Source organism: Eretmochelys imbricata, chromosome 1, assembly GCF_965152235.1.
Source record: "Eretmochelys imbricata isolate rEreImb1 chromosome 1, rEreImb1.hap1, whole genome shotgun sequence".
NCBI classification, from domain to species: Eukaryota; Metazoa; Chordata; order Testudines; family Cheloniidae; genus Eretmochelys; species Eretmochelys imbricata.
In genome coordinates, this window is record NC_135572.1 from 154,363,863 (window position 1) to 154,386,421 (window position 22,559).

The 22,559-nt window shown below is 42.8% G+C and overlaps 1 protein-coding gene across 1 annotated transcript; it reads left to right on the forward strand.

The window, feature by feature from the left end:
- The first annotated feature begins 6,991 nt into the window (after positions 1–6,991).
- On the forward strand, positions 6,992–22,538 carry ATP6AP2 (ATPase H+ transporting accessory protein 2). The gene is made up of 9 exons (XM_077817346.1): positions 6,992–7,120; positions 9,267–9,397; positions 12,002–12,130; positions 15,160–15,255; positions 15,454–15,591; positions 15,889–15,942; positions 19,737–19,886; positions 20,951–21,067; positions 21,458–22,538. The coding sequence occupies exons 1-9, from the start codon at positions 7,069–7,071 to the stop codon at positions 21,641–21,643; spliced, it is 1,053 nt and encodes a 350-aa protein (XP_077673472.1). The 5' UTR covers positions 6,992–7,068; the 3' UTR covers positions 21,644–22,538.
- Positions 22,539–22,559: the final 21 nt, after the last annotated feature.

Consider the following 22,559-nt stretch of genomic DNA (forward strand, 5'->3'; position numbering starts at 1 on the left):
GCAGTGCATTCATCTTTGGTGGCTTCTCATATGTACAGTACTTCCAGTCCTTCAATTGCTATGCTCATTAGTTCAGTCACATGACCGGGCAGAAGGTGACTTCTTTCAGAACAAGTTCTATTCAATGACGAAAAAGAACACTCACCTGTAGCTGTTGGGAGTAGCAAGGAATGAATTCCTACTTCTTTCATCCCAGGAAACATAGCACAAAGATCGGGTCAAGTCAGTAGTGATGATAAAAAAAAGAAGTTGAAGTCAAATCTTCATTCATTTGTCCTATGATATTCCACTTTGTGTTCAAATTCTTTATTCTGTCCTGATCACATGGCAGCCCCATTGCTGGTAGGGCCCCACTCCACTCAACTCTCAGTGTTTTATCAGACAGGCGTCTGTAAAAGCTACGTAAAGGTTGAGAAGAATCTGTTGTAGATTTGTAAGAATCAAGTCTGTGTACTTTTTCAAGTGGCTTAACAAACATAAAAAGAAAAGGAGTACTTGTGGCACCTTACAGACTACCCAATTTATTTGAGCATAAGCTTTCATGAGATACAGCTCACTTCATCGGATGCATACTGTAGCTCACGAAAGCTTATGCTCAAATAAATTGGTTAGTCTCTAAGGTGCCACAAAAGTACTCCTTTTCTTTTTGCGAATACAGACTAACACGGCTGTTACTCTAAAACTTAACAAAAATATTGACTCCTTAAGTAAAGAGAACAAGAAGTAAGTGCCTTCATTAGTCAACTTCTGGACTGAAGTCTTTGCTTCTTTTAGTATGTTTTTAATAACATCTCTCTGATTGATCCAGGTGTAACTTCTATTGCTGGACAAAGATTTACTATTGTTCTAGCAGATGCCTGGATGGCATTGTTTAACGACCCAAGTGATTTCAACAGTAGACTTACAAGAAAGAGAATGGTGATTATCTTCTCTGAACGTAGCAGCAAAAGTAGTCCACCAGCCTCACTACTTAAATCCATCTCATCTCGGTGGATGCTTTCCAAAGCCAGTAACAATGACTGGAGTAATTTTAAGACAACAGCCAAGGATTGGTCATGAGAAAGCCAGTGGGTTTTCCCAGGTTGGACTAATTTGAACTTCAGTCCTAGTGTATCTTCTAGTTTTTCCAAGACATCAGTCTTTTTGAACTCTTGCGGGGGAGGGGGAGAAAGAGTACGAAGACATTAAATTTATGGCTTTTTTTAAATGTCTCTTGAATATTCTGCAGCTCGTACTAGCACTAGCTGAAGTAGATGGCCTCTGCAGTGTGCATAGGAAAGATTAGGGTTACACTTTTCTCTGAGCAAAACTTGTACTCAACTATGTCTTCCAGAGAAGTTGTAGGTCCATCAAATGCACAACCAGCCATCTCTTTGCGGTTCAATTTACAAGCATTTAACTCTTTTAATATATCACAGATACAGCTTATGTGTCTTTTATAACCTGAACATCTAGACTGTATCTACTGGCTTACCACTGACATCAAGATAACGTACACAATGACTTGATACTTGATGCCTATTTGCATTGGTGCATTCATAAGTCATGTATGCACATTTTCTGAATGCAGTGAGAAAGTTCTTTGTTTTTTCAACTGCTGAGTCTTTCACTGTTGCACCGTGTGCTTCTAACCAGTCAGTTGAGTTTCTTGCAGAAAGATAGTGAGCATTTTCCAGTCTTGATCAGAACCAGTGTCCAACTTCATGATTAACAAGTGACAATGCATTTAACATTGGCCTCCAGTCAGGGCCATCCTAGCTATTTTGATGCCCTATGCAGCCCCCTTCGGGGGGGGGCTGTGTGGTGCCCCACCCCAGGCCTCCATGGCGGGGCTGGCCCCAGGCCTCCGTGGGGAACGGGGGCTGGCCACTTCCTGCGGGAAGTGGAGTGACCCGGCCCCAGCCTGCTCTGCTCCCCTGGCTCCCAGCTGCGCCGCCGGTGAGTGCTGGGGGGCGGTTCCCCCCTCCCCCCAAGCCTGGGAGCCAGGGAAGCGGAGCACGCTTGGGCTGGGTCACTCCACTTCCTGCAGGAAGTGGTCAGCCCTGCAGAGGCCTGGGGCCCCACACAGTGCCCCCGCAGAGGTCTGGGACCAGATCCCCCCGCTCCCACCCGCGGAGGCCTTGGGCCCCAGGCTGCTCTGCTCCCCTGGCTCCCAGGCTTGTGGGGAGGGGGTAACCGCCGGCAGTCGCCAGCAGCATGGCTGGGAGCCAGGGGAGCGAAGCAGGCTGGGGCCAGGTCGCTCCACTTACCATGCAGTGAGTGCAGGGTCAGGCCTGGCTGCAATCTAAAGGGGAGTGGGAGTGGGTCTGGGGAAGAGCCGGAGCAGGGGCTGGAGCAGCATGCAGCTGCACAGGGCACTAGGAAATTTGGTGGTGCCCTACGCAGCTGCGTGCTTTGCGTATGGGTAAGGACGGCCCTGGCTCCAGTTTGTAGTGTGTCATATCTCTTGCTTAAACAGAAAGAATGATTTGACAGCCATGTTTGTTTGCATAAACTATGTTGTGTCTCCAGCATTCTTAACAGCCTCATTAAGTACTTTTAAGATTGGCTTTGACAGAGACTGGCTTATAGGGCTTTCTGCATGTTGATGCAGTCCAGAGGCTTGGTATTTTGTATCCTTTTCATGTAGTTTGTCAGCATTAATTTGGTGATTGGTCTGGCAAACCAAGCTGCTCCAGTTTTACCAGTTGTAGCAGTGGGAAGCTTTTCTTCTTCATAAGCTTTTTTGCAAGAGGTGCACCAGTAACCATTTCTGTAACTTCAATAAATGGGAAAACTTTGACTGACAAACATTGGGAACTGTCTTCAGGTTGTGTACACACTGTTTCTTCAGTAGATAGCACTATTTGTGCTTTGGGCTGTTCAGATGTAGATACAGCACTTGAACAGTCAGCTGACGTGTTGGTATATTCTTGGTGTGTTCTTCATATTGGTTCGTTTCTGATGCCTTTGAGTGGAAAGAAATTTTTTTGGTCTTTTTATCTTCACTTTGACCTGCAACTATGAAACAGATATGAATAAATTAAATGTTTTCTTAGGATACTGTAAATTTAACATAATGATAATGCAAATTATACCAAATCACATAAAAGATTTCTAAAACAAAACAAAAGAAAATTTCAAAAATGTATTTAATTTAAATTGACGTTTGAAAAAATTATAATATAATAATAAAATCTTTAGTACAGAAATTCCCCAAGATAGTGACCTCTCAAGATAGCAATGATGCGAGATAACAACCTTGGCAAATAATGCATTTTAAAAAACTTGGCCTACCAGGAAGCATACATTTATATGTTTCCCAGTCACAAGTCTAGCAGTCTGGAGCAAAGTCACTAAAACATAGTCCAACAGACAAATGTTCCTTTAATGTGCCCCTCCTCACTCACGGTTGTTGTCCTTGGTCAATGGAGACCCAGAGTACAGAGATGCTTTCACATGAGTTCACCTCCCACCCCGAGGGGTTCGGGGGGTTGGGAACTTGCTCGTTCCTCCATCTGCTGTTGTTCTTCATACCACCATTCCATCATCTGCTCCATCACCAAAGGCCCTGCATCACCACTGTAATAAACATACAGCTAAGGGTAGCATAAAATACCTCCTTTTCCTGTAAGGGGTTAAGAAGCTCAAATAACCTGGTTGGCACCTGACCAAAAGGACCAATAAGGGAAGAAGATCCTTTCAAATCTATGGGGGGAGGTTTTGTTTGTGGGGTCTTTTGTTGTTCACTCCGGAACAAAGAGAGACCAGGGCAGGAAAAACACATTTCCTACCTGAAATAAGCATCTAAGATTACAAATTGTAAGTAATAAGAAAGAAAGGCATTAGATTATCTTTTGTCTTAGCTTGTGAATTTTCCCTATGCTAAGAGGGAGGTTTATTTCTGGTTTTCTGTAACTTTAAAGTTTTGCCTAGAGGGGAATTCTCTGTGTTTTAAATCTCATTACCTTGTAAAATTACCTTCCATCCTGATTTTACAGAGGTGCTTCTTTTACTTTTTTCTTTATAATAAAATTCTGTTTTTGAGAATCTGATTGGTTTTCAGTGTCCTAAAAACCCAAAGGTCTGGTCTGTGCTCACCTTGATTACCTTTTTGGTTGGTATATTATTTTCAATCCTCCCCAGGAAAGGGGGTGAAGGGGTTGACGGGGGGATATTTCAGGGAAATAGGAACTCCAAGTTGTCCTTTTTCTGAATCTTTGTCTAACTCACTTGGTGGTGGCAGCGATACCGCCCAAGGACAAGGAAGAATGTGCGCCTTGGGGAAGTTTTTAACCTAAACTGGTAGAACTATGCTTAGGGGGTCTTTCATGCAGGTCCCCACATCTGTTCCCCAGAGTGGGGAGAGAATCCTGACAACCACCTTCTGCTGCCACCTGCCTCTCTACTGTGACCTCTGAGAGTTGGCATCTTGAGGTTCCACCCAGCTCCCATGATTTCAGCTCTCAGTGGGGCAACCTCACTGCTCGCGCAGGCTAGACAGCATGGTCCACCGAAACCCTGTCCCAGAGCAGGCCTAAGCACTTAGACGTGGTTAGCAGTAATTTCAGCTCTAATAAAAGACTCTCAATGGAGTCTAATCAGCTCTATCTTTAAACAGGAGCAAGGGGGTGTCAAATGGTGCCTGTAACCAGTGGTGCCTTAGGCAGAACCCACACCACCAGACAAAACACCTATCCTCACTCTCAACGGGGATCTGGCATCTGAACACCCTGCTTAGTGAGTTCAGTTCAATTGAGGGTGACCCCCACAAACAGGACAGGCTAAATACAATTTTGCTGCCCTTCACTCATACAATAAGGATAACCACATTTTATTACCACTGCATTCAATTTAAATTTATTTATTAAAGCTAATGCTAAAATTATCTAATACACAGGTTAAAGAAATAGTTTCATTCATTTGGGTATAATGCTTAAATTATTCAAAAGTACAAAGTTTGGTTTAAAAAGTCATAAAATACATATAGTACATAATCTGCAATATCCCAAATTAAGGTTAATAAATTTACTAATAATACAGTTTAAATATTAGCATCCAAATATTCAGATACATCACTAATAAAAAGTTATACTAAGTGTAACTTGTGGAAAGCAAAAAGTGATTTGTAACCCAACACCAGCCAGAACTGATCATTTGGGCAACACAGCTCTGCCTGCTGGATACCTAGGCAGAGTAGGTGTGTTCATTTAATTACAGTCTGGTCCTGAAGCCTTTTCCCCCCAGCTCATCACTAGCCATCGGGGAGAGCTCATTCAGACCTTAATTTCAAATGATGATTTGTAAGCATTAGGTCAGCCAACATCGCCAAAATGAATTTTCTGATATTGCATAAAAAACACAGCTGTGCAAGAAAGCAAGTCATTGTTCATACCTTTCAAACCTATTATGGTTTTTCTGGTACAAGTATTTTATCATATATATGCTTTAAAGTGTGTATTAGGGAGACCATATTTCCCAAAGGGAAAACGGAACACCAAGTGGGGCTAACCTGAGCGACCCTGGCCTGAGCTGCTTGCCCAAGTCCTGCTTGCCACCTATGTGAGGCTGGGGCCCCTACCTCCCCCTTGCACAGGGCTGCCATCACCACTCACCCTCACATGTTCCTCTGCACCCTGCTTTTGCCAAAAAAGTTGGGATAGCCAGGACAGCGCTTTAAAAAGGAACTGTCCCAGGCAAAATGTGATTGTATGTTCATAGTATTAATGTTTCATTTTCAATTTAAATTTCTAATAAAAAACTAAACGGAATTCCCCCCACTAGAAAAAAATTAAAACAACTAAATCTAGTTGGAAAACAACTAAACTAGCAACACTACATATAGCTAATTGATTACTTGGGCAGGGGGAGATAAGGGAGTTGAGGAGGGGTAAGGAAATCCCTGCCAGGGCCACTGTCTTTGGGAGCTTTTGCTACAGCTGTTATGAACAACACACAGAAGCAGGGCATAAGTACCCAACAGCATGTTCCTGTTACCAACAAGAACCAGCAGCAGCCCCAAGGGTGACAGCCAGGGCTACCAGCAAAGGCTGACACCACTCTGAAGAAGGCTGGGAGCCACTGGCAGGCTCCCGCCAACCTTCACTGCCGTCAGGCCGAGTGCACCACACACCAGCTACCCCACGCCCTCTGGCCCCAGGGGCAGCATTGCAGGGCAGGGGTCAGAGCGGCAGCAAAGCAAGTGTCACGCACATCACTCTGGGGTGAGCAGGGAGTCATTGAGGCACACAGCCAGGGCGGGAGAGACCCTGCTCTCAGAGGAGTCTCTATAGCGAGGTGGGGAAGGGGCTGCCATACTCTGCCAGTGGTGCTTGGACCAGGGGTGCTACCACACACCCTGGCTTGACACAATAATTATAAACACATGGCAGCCCTCACCTGCACCAGGAACAGCCAGCTTGGTCACACAGAACCACCAAGGCAGCTGGGCCTGTCTCCTCATCTATGTGTGGAAGAGGGTGGAACAGCGACCCCTTACACGGTGAATGGTTAACTTAACTGTCAATCAGGTAGATGCCCCGCCCACATCCCGGCCAGGCCCTGCCTCTTGCAAACGTGGTCACGTGGGATAGGAGTGGGCACAGTGGGGCTGGGGGTTGGGAGGGGTAGATCTCCGGCACTGTGAGTGGTCACACCACTTGCCATTTATGAGTAGACCCCACCTGCTGCTGGAGTGACCCCGCCCCTTTCCCCCCCCCTCGACGGCAACGAGGCCTCTATGCTGCGATCCCTCACGCTGTGAGCGGCCAGGCTGGGTATCACTCAAGAAAAAGCCCCGCCTCCTGCCCGGACTAGGGACTGGCCGGTCAGTTCCGGGGCAGTGACGAATTGGGAGAGGGTGGAAGGGGAGAGGAAGAGGCCCCTCACACGATGAGTGGTCAGTTCCCCTGTCACTCAGAACATATCCCACCCCTTGCCCCTCGGACCTGCCAGATGGGCGCTCTGTGAGTGGCTAGCGGGACTGTCAGTCAGTATTCTTGGGAGGGCGGGGTTTGTGGGACTCAGTGTGTGCGGCCCGGGTGTCGCTCCGCCCCAGTCTCCGAGGTGTCGGGCCGTGGCTGTGCAGGGATGGGGCGGGCGGGGATGATGCTTTGGGCCCTGGCGGCGGCGTTCCTGGCTGGTAAGCGCCGGGGGTCGGCAGAGCGCGGGGCCCCAGCTCCTTCCTCCCGCGGGGGCCGAGGGGCGCGCTCGCCCCAGCTCGGCCCGGGGAGAGGCGGCGGCAAGCGGTGGTCACCGAGGCTAACGAGCGGCTCAACAGCCGCCCGCTCCCTCGTGAGCAGCCTCCGGCGCCTGAGCTCGGGGGCGGCCGCGAGGCGGAGCCGGGGGGCTCGTGCCGCTTTGCTGCCTGGGTCTCGTGACGTTCTGGCTCGGGCGCTGCCCGACAGGATCCGGCCCGCGCGGGGCGGGTGACGCTGAGTTGCTGCGCGGCTCCCGCTGACTGACGGGGCCGGTGGGATCAGCCCGGGCCGCTCCCGTGACTTCCCCTCGGAGTCCGCGGCCCTGTCACTGGGCAGCGCCAGCGGTGGCCGTTGCGGGAAGATCGGCGCTTCCCGGGGGAAGGCGGGCGCGTGCCCGGTCGCTGTCACGGCCGAAGGGCCGCTCCCCGCGGGTGACCCGCGGCGGACTCTGCTGCCGGGTGTGGCTGCGCCGCAGAGCGAGCCCGGGTAGCCGCATCCACGCGCCGGTGCAGCCCGGAGCCTGGCGGTGTCCCCAAGTTCCCAGAGCCTCACCAGCTTCATCGCCAGAGGAATCGGTGCCCCAACCCGTTTCTGCAGCAGCTGCTGCTGGAGCCTGCCCTGCTCGCCTCGGAGGTGCTGCGGGGGAGGCAGTACCCCTACCTCTTTGGCGGACCAATGGGGTTGGTTCAAAAAGTTGAACGGTTGTGGAAAACAGGCCTTCTTCTTTCACACAGCTGCCCTTGGAGGCCACAAGTTGGACATCCGTGTCCTAGGGTGTGACCCAAAGTGTCAGTTGTGGTTAATGCCAGAACTTTCTGGTCTTGGAAAGAGTTACCACCTGACCCATAAGGTGACTCCTTATGAGTACCTTTCAGAGTAAGGAATACTTGTGGCACCTTGTACTCCTTTTCTTTTTGTGAATACAGACTAACACGGCTGCTACTCTGAAACATTTCAGAGTAGCAGCCGTGTTAGTCTGTATCTGCAAACAGAAAAGGAGGACTTGTGGCACCTTACAGACTAACATTGTAGCTCATAAAAGCTTATGCTCAAATAAATTTGTTAGTCTCTAAGGTGCCACAAGTCCTCCTTTCCTTATGATTAGGTTACCCTTCAGTATTTGGATAGGAATATGCTTGATGAATTGTAACTCAAAATTGTGTTCCAAGGCTTCATGGAACTTGTAGCCCAATGAGTCATTTTTGGTCAAATGATTATAGCATAGCTGGAAAGACGGTTGGCTCCTGAGTTTAAATGCAGTTTTGCTCACTGTGACCTTGAGCAAGTAACTTAACTGTTTGTGCCTGTCAACCCAGCAAGGAAAATTGGGTCTAAAAAAGAAAAAGCTCTAAATCAGATACCATATGTAAGCCAAATTGTCCAGAGTAAATTGTGTGAGTGTCTTGTAGCCTGTAAAGTAGTAAAAAAAACATGTTAAGGCTGACAGGCTACCAGTATTATTATTGTTAGTCTGTAAACTGCCCCCACCCACATTGATCCAGAAAAATAGTCCTTAGAAATGAGGGTCCTTACTCTATTAAAACTGCAGCTGTTCAGCAGGATGAGCTGCCATCAATAAAAAAGTGCTTGAATTTTTGGCAAACAACTATAGGTTGACCTGTTCCTCTGTTCTTCTGCCTGTCATTGTTTTGAGAGCAACAAATTGAAATTCTTGAGACATGCTTTGTTCAGTTGGTATGAATATGTCATATCATGGCTTATATTTACTGTCAATACCTGCCTGGAATTTATGATCCAGAATCAGGTTTTGGAGCATTCCCCTCTTTCCCCAAGGTCAAAATGGTATAACTAATTGAAAAATTTACTAATAGAACCTCTTTCATGCTTTTGTGCCTTGATTTAGTTTAATACCTCAGTTTGTCTATACATAACTGTGCTGGAATTTTCCATTGCATCCTAATACATTGAAATTTATGGCTCTCTTTAACTCTCGCTCTTGACTTGGTAGATATGTGCACTGGAAGGATGAGAATCAAGAAGAGGTTGTTGCAATACACATCTGCTTCACAGGGTTTTAAAAAACTCATGCTTTACCAGACTTGCCTGTCAATAGTGTTTCTGTTTTAGGTGTCTCCGGTGATGAGTTTAGTGTCTTACGATCACCCCAATCTGTCGTTTTCCGAGATGGAAGTTGGCCAATACCAGGGGAGCGGATCCCAGACATAGCTGCATTATCCATGGGCTTTTCTGTTGAAGAAGTATGTTTCAGGTTTAATTTTGAAAAAGCTGTAAAATGTAAAATTCAGATTGGTTGTTTCTGAGAGCTTTCAGTTGTAGTTGTGGTACACAGATGTTATAAAATGTGCTGGAAATAAAGTAGGAACTAGTAAAACAGACCACTAAGAGGAAATTCAGAAACCTTGGGAATCTAACTTGTGTTCTTCCTTCTCTACAGTGAAACTGTAATTAAAGGGCTAACTGCAATATAAATGATTAATAATAAAATGTCTACAGGGCCTCTTGTGTGCTATCTTTTGGACTATGAAAATACCCTGTTAACAGGTAACTACACTTGCTGTCTTGAAACTAAGAGCAGAACTTCTTAAGAATAGTTTTAGTAGTTTCTCCATTAAATAGAGCAGGACTGATTATGTATTACATGCGCTGAACATCCGCTTGAGGCACAAGGTAAAATCAAATGCTTTTTGGCCAACTAGGCAACATGATTTTCACCACGCTGCTTTTCCTGGGGTATCTGTGATATGAAATGGAAAACTTATTCTGTTCAACAGTCTATTCCTTCTTCTAAGCTAAGTGGTCCCTGCTTAACTTCAGGCCCTTCGGACTGTCCAGATCTAGCAGGCTCCGCCCTCCCCCCATACACATAAAGAACAAAATGTTAGAAGAGTGTGGGGAAGGAGAGAACCCTTCAAATTGTGTTACAGCTAACTATTCCTCCACTCAGAAAAACAAACACACAAAGTGAAAGTAGATATCAAGTACACCTCTCCCCGATATAACACGGTCCTTGGGAGCCAAAAAATCTAACCGTGTTATAGGTGAAACTGCGTTATATCGAACTTGCTTTGGCCTCAAGCATTTCCATTATTAATAGTCATTTTCTGCCCCTGAGTGACTGCTTAGAACCTCTGACCCATCCAACCCCCCCTGCTCTTTTGTCCCCTGACTGCCCCCTCCCAAGACCCCACCCCATCTGAGCCCCCCTGCTCCTTGTCCCCGACCGCTCCATCCAGAGGACCCCCCCCCGACCCTAATCACCCCCAATCCCTCTGTCCCCTGACTGCCCCTGCCCCTAACAACATCCACACCCCCTGACAGGCCCCATGGGACTCCCACGCCCTATCCAATGCCCCTGACCGCCCTGCCCCTAGAACCTCCAAACCATCCAACCCCCCCCCCGTCCCCTGATTGCCCCCCGAGACCCTCTGCACCTTATCCAACCCCTGAGCTCGGGCCCAGCACCCTTAACACACTGCTCAGAACAGCGTGTCGGAGCCAGACGTGCTGACGCGCTGATCCACCGGAGCGTGCAGCCCTGCACTCCAGAGTGCTGCTTTACTGCGTTATTTCCAATTTTGTGTTTTATCGGGTCACGTTATATCGGGGTAGAGGTGTATCATGATTAAGGCTTTGATCCCATAATAAACTCCATACAGGCAGACTCCTGCAGCTGTGGGGAGCTCATTGCGGGATTGGAGCCTTAATTTGTGGTCTTGATATGAATCATAATCTAGGAGATTAGAAACTGCGCTGTAGGGGATTTTTGGGGTTCTCCCTTCAGACCCTCTGGCATTCAAACTTTAATTTTTTTTTAAAAAGTGATCACAGTGTGTACTAATGCACTGTTAAGTTATTGGGCAATCTGAAACACGTAAAAGATTTGAATTTCCCCATTTGCTGAACAGGCTGAAATGTTAAAATAGGGGTCTCCAAAACAAATCCTTCTGCTGTTCTCTCCCTGTAGGGGGGGATAAAACTAATCATCTTTTTTTCTGTTAATGGGGATCTCAATCAATTTCTCTTTCTCCTATAAGGAATATATAGGTCATAGCAAACATGGTTAATTTTAAAGTGTATTTATCTTGGTCTTGTAAAACTGACACCTGTATTGAGTAACTTTTTTGTGGTTGAAAAATACCCTGGCCAATGTTCATGTAATTTCTGCAGATATACAATTACATGCAAAATAGACCCAGCTCTTGCACTTAACAAGTTGCCAAAGCATCTGTCTGTGTTGCAGAACCTTTCCACTGCTTTAGAGCCTAATTACTTCTACTTAAATGTCAGAATCATTAGCCTTTATTGTTTATAGTTGTGCCAGAAACATCCCGGCAATGTATTTTTCCATTGTGGCTAAATATTATTGGTCTATAAAAAGCATGTATTTGAATAAAAATATTCCTCCAGCTACCTGCATACTAGAGAAGCTTGCTACTTCCCTCAAATCATGGGAAGTTGCTTTTAATATCATCGTAAATGGACTCTCTCAGTGAATCTTGTGGAATGTGGCAGTCTCAACTGTGAAACTTGGTTCAGTAGCCACATAGGCCGTTTAATAAGCCAACATTGTACAGTGTGTGAATGACACTTTTTCTTACAATAATGTTATGGATGGCCTGCTGTTAATAGAGAATTAACAAAGAAACTTCCATGGGGGAAGGGGAACACACTTTTGTGGGATGGTAGATCCTTTCAAGCTTTTAGACTCCCTACTAAGTTTCCAGTGGATTCTCCTATAAAGATTCATTGATATCACTGCAAATTCTCTACATTAATCATTTGATATAGTTTGATTTGATTTCGAGCTAAGCAAAAGTTTTTGCTTTTAAATTTGTTACCAGGACCTTTCCTGGCCTGGGCTTGCAGTGGGTGATATATTTCATCGTCCTCGAGCTACTGTTCTGGTGACTGTGAAGGGAGTAGATAAGCTGGTGATGCCTAAAGATGGAATTTCATACCCTGTTGAGAATGTAAGTATCTGCAATTTTTTGTATTTGTGTCTGTGTTACTCCTACTTCTGTTAATACTGAAAGTATTGCTTGGTGTTTGAAAAAAATCCCACAAGCTAACCTTTCACCAGTTATGCTTTTTATATTTCATGGAGTCAAAGAATTAAGGCCAAAAGGGACCGTTAGATCAAGTCTGACCTGGAAATCACAGGATGGTAAACTTCACTCAGTTACCCTTGCATTGAGTCCAGTAACTTGTGTTTGGCTAAAGCACATCTTCCAGAAAGGCATCTAGTCTTGTTTTGATGACATCAAGAAGTGAAGGAGCCACCACTTCTACTGGTAGTTTGTTCCAATGTTAAATTGCTGTAACTGTTAAAAATTTGTGCCTCACATCCAATTTGAATTTGCCCACCTACAGCTTCCAGCCATTGGTTCGTGTTACGCTTTTCTCTGCTAGATTAGAACCCTTTAGTATACATGGTGTTTTCTCCATGTGAAAATACTTATACAGTGAAATTAACTCACCTCTCAATCTTTTTTGATAAATTAAACAGGTTCCCTTTAAGTCTTTTACTATAAAGCATTTTCTCCAGCCCTCCAATCATTTTTTTGGGTTTCTGAACCCTCTACAATCTTTCAAAATTCTTTTTAAAATGTGGACACCAGAACTGGACACAGTCGTCCAGTTTTAGTCTCACCGATACTGTCTGCAGAAGTAAAATCACCTCCCTATTCCTACTAACTAATCCCCTGTTTATATATTTAAGAATCGTATTTTGCCACAGAATTGCACTGGGAGCTCATATTGAATTGCTTGTCCACTAGGAATCCTAAATCATTTTCAGAGTCCCTGCCTTCCAAGATGCAGTCCCCCATTCTGTAGGTATTGCCCACTTACCTTATTCCTACATGTATATCTTTGCATTTGACTGTATTAAAAGCCACTTGTTTGAATAGGCCCTGCATACAAAGCAATGTGGATTGCTCTGTATGACTACCCTATCCTCACATTATTTACCACTCCAACAATCTTTGTGTCATCTTTTATCAGCAATGATTTTGATGTTTACTGTCAGATCATTGACAAAAATGTTGAATAGCATTGGACCTAGTATTGATCCTGCCACAATTACAATCACTCCCATTCAATGATGATTTCCCCGTTGACAATTAGAGATCGATCAGTTAGCTGGTTCTTAATCCATTTTGCATGTACTTTTTAAAATTGACACTTTACAATATCAGTACTCAGAATGTCATGTGGTACTAAGTCAAAGTATATTACAAATGTGTAGTTGAAATTACAAGTTTGGTTGATAAAGTTAATAAACAATGAAATCAGGTTTGTTTGAGATGTATTTTCTATAAAATCAAGTTGACTGGCATTAATTATATTCCTAGTCTTTAATTCTTTATCAATTGAACCCTGTATTGGCTTTTCCATTCTTTTCACCAGCATTGATGTCAGGCTAACTGGCATATAGTTATCCAGGTCATCCTGCTTGCCCTTTTTGAATATTGGCACAACATTAGTCCTCTTCCAATTTTCTGGAATTTCCCCAGTATTCCAAGATTTAATAAAAATTAACATTAGCAAACCAGATCTCCTCAGTGAACTCTTTCAGGCTTCTTGGGTGCATATAATCTAGGTTTGGTGGTTACAAATTGTTTATTCTTAGTAGATGATTGTTTAGCATTTTCCTTAGTTACTAATGGACTGGAAAGTACTTCATCATCCTCATGTGATAAGAGTACAACATCCTGCTTCTTTCAAATACAGAACAGAAATATTTATTTTACTTATACCATCATTAACAATTTAACGATCTGTCTAGTAATGGGCTTATTCCATTGCTAGAATTTATTTTGTTCCAAATAAGCTTTAATTTCTTATTGCTCTTAACCTCGCCAGCCAGATTTTTCCCCAATGTCTTTACCTTCCCTCAAATTTTTTATACCATATAACTTCTAATTTATATCTATTTCCTCCTTTTTCCACTTATGTATTGCTTTTAAATTTCTAACTGTTGCCATCACTGTGCCACTGAACCAGGATGGGCTTTTAGCCAAAGTTGTCCTCGTTCTTGATTGTAGAATCATGTCTTTTTGGCCATCTAATAAACTCTTCTTTAAGAACTGTCAGTTTTAATTCACATTTCTCTGTCTAAACTATTCCTCCCAATCAATTTCACTCATTTTTCCTCAGCTTTGGAAAATGTTTCCTTTTGAGGGTGAAAGCGAATCAACTCTGAATACCCCTACAGACTCCTAAAAGAGCAGTCAACCTTTGCAAAATCTTCCTGAAATGTGTTATTGTAGGTAGAAAACCTGTTTCACCTTTATCATAATGATGAAGTAGTTAATATTTTACTCAGTCATCAAAAGTGAATGGGTGACTAAAACTTTGCAAAGTCGAGCTGTTCTTGAGAACAAAACTAATACTAATTTATTAAATTAGTCCATCTATCTCTTCATAAGTCATGTGCCTCTCCAACATCCCTCAAGGAATGTCTTTATCTTGACACAATTACCCAGTTTATATTTTGTCACATTTTCTAGTGTTGAACTTTTGAACTCTATCACAGTGAGGTTGCTTTGGGAACCCTTACTCTGAATTTCCTAGCACCCCTTGTAGATGTAACATGAGCATATGAAGCTTGCGTTTTCTTTTATAGAAAACATCTTAGCTGTAGGGTGAATAGTATGCATTCCTTTCCATTTTGCATCTTCATTTTTAATACAATTTAATGAGGTTAATTTTGTATTTAACAAAGGAGTCTAAAATTATTCCCTTTTTCTAAATTTCTGGGGAAAGTATTAAAATGCTGATATCATGCCCACAATGCACAGACACATCTGTTGCACTTTTATCAATTAAGGCTGGTTGCATGCTGACTGTTGTATAAATGTCTCTGTTTGAGCATAAGTATGTAATCAATGTACAAAACAGTCACAGTTCTTGTAGAGAAGGATGGAAATTCCTTGGGACATGTTGCTTTAACCCCATTTTGGCCAGAATTCCTTATTAGAGCTTTATTGTTTTTCAGGCTGTTCCTTTCAGTCTTGACAGTGTTGCAAATGCTATTCACACCTTGTTCTCTGAGGAAACCCCTGTAGTCTTGCAGTTGGCTCCCAGTGAGGAAGTGAGTATTGATGCATCTCCTAAACCATTTGAAATAAGAGTTAAACCACACAATTGGGAACTGATATGCTTAAACCTCTTGGCTGTATGACCACCTTGTATTACAAAAGCACATGCATGTGTAATGGAATTAATCTGTGAAATTCGAAAAATCCAAAACTGAACTATGTTCATATTTACATAATGACTGTTCTTACAGAGAGTTTATATGGTGGGAAAGGCAAACTCTGTATTTGAAGACCTTTCCGTCACGCTGCGACAGCTACGGAACCGCCTTTTCCAGGATAACTCCATTCTCAGTTCACTTCCCCTCAACTCCCTCAGCAGAAACAATGAGGTAAGACAGTGGCCGATGAATACTGCTTTAATTAAACTGCCTCTGATCTACTTTTCTAAGTTCAGTTTAAGAAATACGCTCATTTGTTTTTCATCTCTTTGTTGTCCAAGGGGGAAGTTTCCCCCCAAGTTTCAATATTTAAGTACTAGAAGATGGTGATTAATTGATTTTGGGCATTGTTAGATCCAGTAACAAAAAGCTACTGCTTATAGCTGCAGTCTGCTGAGATGTGCAACAAAATTAGGCTGCATCATCTTCAGTTTCTATTCAGAAAATACCTGTCTCTCTCTCCCCTAGGTTGACCTGCTTTTTCTGTCAGAACTACAAGTCTTGCATGATATCTCCAGCTTGGTGAGCACAACTTTTCAAACACACTCTATATGTCTTATATATATGATAGAGGGAATTTTGAAAGACGCTTTTCTTAAAGTCTGTCATCCTATGTTTGAAGATCTCTAGGGCAGTGACATCCAAATTGCATTCCCAGGAACCATTTGTAGTTCTTAGGGATTTGAACTGTGGCCTTCAAAAGTGACTTAATAAAGTGTGTATTTAGAGATTGAAAATGTGTTCTCTGAGATGTACCTTGTAGTTTCTAAACTGAAGTGTTTTGAATCAGCTCTGCCACTAAAATGGGGGAGGTGGCATCATTTCTTGTCCCCCTGCAAAAATCCTGGTGTGAGTTGGGGCACTCTGAGCTGCTGCTTTCCCTTCCAACATTTCTGGGGAATCCCCAGCAGGTGATTTTGTGGTTGGTTCCTGTTTTCTTTATATGCTGCCTAGTGGTGCAATAGGAGTAGAACAGGGTTAGAGACTATGAACCTGATATTTGCTCCTTGACCTTCTTGAAATGAAATTATTGTTCTTCCCTCTAGGTGAAGAGGGTTGGATATTGCTGCTTTAGTGCATGTTTCCACAACCAGTAGTCAAAAGCCATAGCTGGCTATGTGGGTTAAATTTCAATACAGAGTTGTTATAGAATCATAGGACTGGAAGGTACCTTGAGAGGTCATCTAGTCAAAGCTGCAGAAGCTATCTGTAGACAGCATCCCAGGCAAAGGAAAAACATTTATAGGGAAGGATTTCAGACCAAGCTGGATGAGCAAGCTTCTCAAACAGGTGACTTAAGAGAAAGCAGCAAGCCTGCATGGGATGGGAGGGATCAGCAAGTAAAACTACTTCTTGGAGGTCAGAAAGTGTAGGGATAAAGTGAGAACTGTCAAAAGCCAAGCAGCGTTGGACTTTGCAAAAGGAATTAAAACCAATAGTAAAAGGTTCTGTAGCCATATAAATAAAAAGAAAACAAGGAAAGAAGTGGGACTGCTAAACACTGATGATGGGATGGAGATGAAAGATAATCTAGGCATGGCTCAACACCTAAACAAATACTTTGCCTCCGTTTTTAATAAAGCTAATGAGAAGCTTAGGGATAGTGAGAGGTTGGCTAATGGAAATGAGGATATGAAAATAGAAATGACCATATTTGAGGTGGAAGTCATACTCAAACAGCTTAGTGGGATTTAATCATGGGCCAGGATAATCTCCATCCAAGAATATTAAAGGAAGTGGCACATGAAATTGCAAGTCCAATAATAAGGGTTTTTAATGAATCTGTAAAGTTGAGGGTCATACCCTATGATTGGAGAATTACTAATATAATACCTAATGTTTTCCTTTCTTAAAAATATCTGGAAAACTACAAGCCTGTTAGTTTGACCTCAATTGTATGCAAGGGCTTGGAACAAACTTTGAAAGAGGAATTAGTTAAGGACATAGAGGTGAACAATAACTGGAATAAAATACAAGATGGTTTTACAAAAGGTAGATCATGCCAGACTAACGTGATCTCCTTCTTTGAGAAGAGAACTGATCATTTAAAAAAGAAATGCAATAGAGCTAATCTACCTGGTTCTCAGTAAGGCTTTTGATAGAGTTCTACATGAGAAATTATTAGTTAAATTGGCGTAGATGGGGATTAATATGAGAATTGAAAGGTGGATAAGGAACTGGTTAAAGGGGAGACTACAAAGGGTCATACCGAAAGGTGAACTGTCAGGCTAGAGGGAGGTTACTAGTGGAGTTCCTCAGGAATTGGTCTTGAGACTAATTGTATTTAACATTTTATTAATAACCTTGTCACACAAAGTGGGAGTGTACTAATAAAATTTGCAGATATCACAAAGTTGGGAGGTACTGCCAATATGGAGGAGTTATCAGAATATCATACAAAAAAATCTGGATGATCTTGAAAACTGGAGAATAGAAATGGGATGGAAATCTAATAGTGCAAAGTCATGCGCTTAGGGACTAAGACAACAAGAATTTTTTCACGAAACTAGGGATATATCAGTTGGAAATGATAGAGAAGGAGAAAGCCTGTGATCAACCAGTACACCTGGGTCTAACTACGAGCTGCCACTGTGATGCAGCTGTGAAAAAGGCTATACAGTCCTAGGATACATCAGGCGAGGTATTTCCAGTAGAGACAGGGAAGTGTTAGTACCATTGTACAAGGCACCTGTGAGACCTAATCTGGAATACTGTGTGCAATTCTGGTCTCTTGTTTAAGAAAGATTAATTCAAACTGGAACAGGTTCATAGAAGGGCTACTAGGGTGATCAGAGGAATGGAGAACCTACCTTACAAGAGGAGATTCAAAGAGCATGACTTGTTTAGCCTAACAAAAAGAAGGCTGAGGAGAGATACAATTGCTCTCTGTAAATACATCAGAGAGAGAAGTACCAGGGAGGCCAATGAGTTATTTAAGATAAGCACCAATGTTGACACAAGAATAAATAGATATAAACTGGCTATCAATAAGTTTAGGCTTGAAATTAGATGAAGGTTTCTAACGATCCGAGTAGTGAAGTTCTGGAACAGCCTTCCAAGGAGAGCAGTGGGGGCAAAAAGCCTAACTGGGTTCAAGACTGAGCTTGATAAATTTATGGAGGGGATGGCATGATGAGACAGCCTACAATGGCATTTGGCCGATCTGCGACTGCTAGCAGCAGATATCTCCAGTGGCTGGTGATGGGACACTAGATGGGGAGGGCTCTTGAGTCTGGCTGGTAGGTCTTCCCAACATGCTCAGGGTCTAACTGATCACCATATTTGGGATTGGGAAGGAATTTTCCCCTGAGTCAGATTGGCAGACACTGTGGGAGGGAGGTTGCCTTCCTATGGGGCCTAGGTCACTTGCAGTTTAAACTAGTGTAAATGGTGTAACTTGAAGTCTTTAAATCATGATTTGAGCACTTCAGTAACTCAGCCAGAGGTTAGGGGTCTATTGTAGAAATGGGTGCATGAGGTTATGTCCTGCAACATGCAGGAGGTGAGACTAGATGATCGTGGTGGTCCCTTTTGGCCTTAACGTGTATGAGGACTTGCCAATATACCAAAGACCAGAAACGAGGTTAAAAAAAATGCAGTGATGATAGAGGCAGGTTCAATTCCCTGTTCTCCCACAGATTGTGTAACTTTGGGCAGGTCACAGTCTGTCTCCACTTCCCAGATGCAAAATGGGGATAATAGGACTTCCCTAGCTCATAAGGGTCACGGGGGTGCATTCATTAACGATTATGAGGTGCTATGTGGTGATTGGTGGCGGGGGGGGCAGTCAAATACCTGAGATTTCACATCTTGAAGAAATACTGCTTATATAGCTGGACAGCAGAAAAAAACTTCATATTAATAAAATTCACAGCAAAGGTCAATTTAGTAGCACAGGAAACCACGGGCATCCATTGAATTTATGCATTTTTCTTCATGCTGTTATGCAAACTTTCTACTTACTACAGCAATATTAGAATCAGGATTTTGACATAAATCCATAGGCGTTCCTTAAGTTTATGGATGAGACCCCTTTCAGTGGCACTGTAACTCTTGTTGCATGTGCCTTTTTTTAAAACAATCTCTGGCATAAGTTTACCCAGGCACTTGCTACCCTGCCTCCCATTTTGAAGACAATAGAGCCAGCTACAGACACTTCTCTGATCCAAGATGGCAAGTTCTGGCAAAATTCCAAGTCTGCATGGAATATGTCAGACAAAAATGAAGCTGTCTCAATCAGTGATTAAATCTCATTGGACTGAGTATTTAAACTAACCCATTTTTTCCCTGTGGTTCACTCCCCCCCCCCCGTTAAGCTGTCTAGACATAAGCATCTGGCAAAGGATCACTCCCCAGATCTGTATTCACTGGAACTGGCTGGCTTGGAAGAGATTGGGAAACGCTATGGGGAAGATTCTCAGCAATTCAAGGATGCCTCTCAGATTCTTGCTGATTCCCTGCAAAAGGTAAAAGGAGATCTGCCATAAATACTGTTCTGTAAAGTCTGTCGGAATAACACTTCTAATTGATCAGTACTGGTTTTATATTCACAAGACAGCTGAACATCAATATTCATTAGTCATACAGCATTCTGGTGTGAATTGCCATTTTTGTGTTGGCCTCACCATCTCTTGGTTGGGTATACTCTAGTCCCTGGGTCAATTATCAAATCAAACTTCTGTAGTTTGGTCACTCCTCGGCTAGAAAGGTATTGGAGGGACTTTTTGGCAGGTCAGAGCTGTTCGTGTAGGAGTCGGAGGGTGATATTAACAAATGTGTAAATCAGTATGTCCTGATGAGTTGGTTTAAAAACAGAGACTTTGTTTATAGGCATTTCTTTCTTAACCTGGCTGAAAATGTGAAGGAAATAGCTCTAGCTTTAGCTCAGCACAATGTGGTCAGGTGCTGTATGTTTTTTGCCACCTTGAGCAGCTCTACCATTTCCAAGTTTCCCAAATACCTGCTGTTTCATTCCTTTCCTGAGCAGGCTGCCAGTTGTGGATTTTATCTAAACAAATGTCCATCAAGAACTGAGACAACTCCATCTTGCTAGTATCCAAAGTCTGATGCCAAAATATAGTGAGGCAAAATACTAGATTCTTAATTCACTAAGTTAAACATCTCTTCTGTAAAATATTCCGTTCATATACAGCAGTCCAGTGTGTGTCAGATGTTCACATTTGATCAGAATTGCTCTCCGGTAGGAATCTTAAATTAAGTACAGAACTGGGGAAATAAAATGACCCAGAGTATGTGTAATGGGATATAGCAGCTTTCATATCAGAGCACATGTATCCAGAGGAGGTCAGTAAGAAGCTCTTAGGATCCTGGACAAGTGACCAGTGGTCTGTAAAGAGATGGTCTAAACTAGCTAACAGTTGGCATTCATTCGCAGACTCAAATCATTGGAGACTTCCATGATTTCTCCAGATTGTTCAGATCTTCTGTGTTGGTGCATCTTCTGTTACAAGAGTGTCAGATTTAGTAACTATTGCATATATCTGAAACTAAACTATTGTTGATCTTTCAGTTTGCAGATGAGATGTATAATCTCTATGGTGGGAATGCCGTGGTAGAGGTGGTGACTGCAAAGACATTTGATACTCCCCTTGTGAGGAAGAGTCGATCCATTCTCCAGACTGCACAGGTAGTGAATGTGCTTTAAACCCCTGTTCTGCAGATTAATTATTAAAAATGTGAACGTGTGTATCACTCCATTTTGCAGAACTAGAATATTGACTTGATACTGTAGCAACCTTTTCAACTTTTAGTGGCTTAGACACTAGGTATGATGAACAAACATAGTAAGTGAAATGACCTTGTATCCATTTATGATGCCAGTCACTTAAGTGCATTAGTATTTAGTGCCAGTAACTCCGGAGTTGCCTGTGCAAAATATCCATCTCTTGGTTGGGCAGTCTGAATGTTAGTATAATCAGAAATGTGTTCTGCGTGAAGGCTGACTTCAGGAGCATTGTGACTGCTGGCCTCCAGATGTCTCACTTCTTTAAACCATACTTTCCTTCTTTCACTGCAGAGCACCTCATATAACCTAGGGTATTCATACAACTTCAACTATGCTGTGGTCTTCAACATAGTTCTGTGGCTCATGATAGGCCTTGCATTAGCTGTGATTGTAATTTCCTACAACCTCTGGAACATGGATCCTGGCTATGACAGCATTATTTACAGGATGACAAATCAGAAGATAAGAATGGATTGAACTTCATTCCTGGGAAAGGAGTATGGCCACTTCTGAAGTGTGTTAAAATAATATTTTGGCATGGTTAAATGTGGACGTCTTTAAAGGTGCTTTTATTTCTCTAATGGTTCCTTGTGTTTTCTTTTGGCTCTCTTTAGATGTGAGTAGTACTACCAGAGTGGATTTACAAAGGTGAATCTACAGCCTGCTATAAAACCATGACCTAATTATTACTAAACTATATACCTTCATTCCATTTTGGTAACACAAAATGAATTTTAGAAATAATACCCTGTATTCCTTGTGAATAAATATGTGAAAAAAATGCACTGAAATGATAGCAACTTTCTGATTTAAACTTTTTACACTGGAGGTTTAGAAACTATTGTTAAGCTGTGTTGTATATTATGAACCAGATGTAAATGTTTGTTGATATAAATATTTGTAATGGCACATGTAGTGTTCAGGGAAAAACAGATTATAGCGCTATTTATGTAAAGCCTTCAAATTGGAATAGTTCCACAAGAACAATTCTGGTTGAAACAGTATTTGGGTTTTTTTACATTCCAGCCACCACCATGAACCATAGCCAAAATGAGGCTTGGTGTAGATCTTATCAGCTCACTGCTGCATTTAAAAGGACTGCAGAGAGATGATAGGTAAGAACACTGGTGTGGTTGGTCTATACAGTTAGGAAACTACAAATATAGAAAATAGTCTGGGTGCTTAAAGTTTAATGTAATATACTGTAGAAGCTTACATTATGATGCTTCTAATTCTTTCCATGTATGTTACTAGCTGTAGCTGTTCAAACACCTGTTTTTGGTGGTAAAAGTGGACCAATAACTGGCACTTAACCATACTCCATTTTTATTACTCATGTGTTTCAACCATTCAATAAACAGAGCAAATGTTACTTGTTTTGGAGTCCATTTAT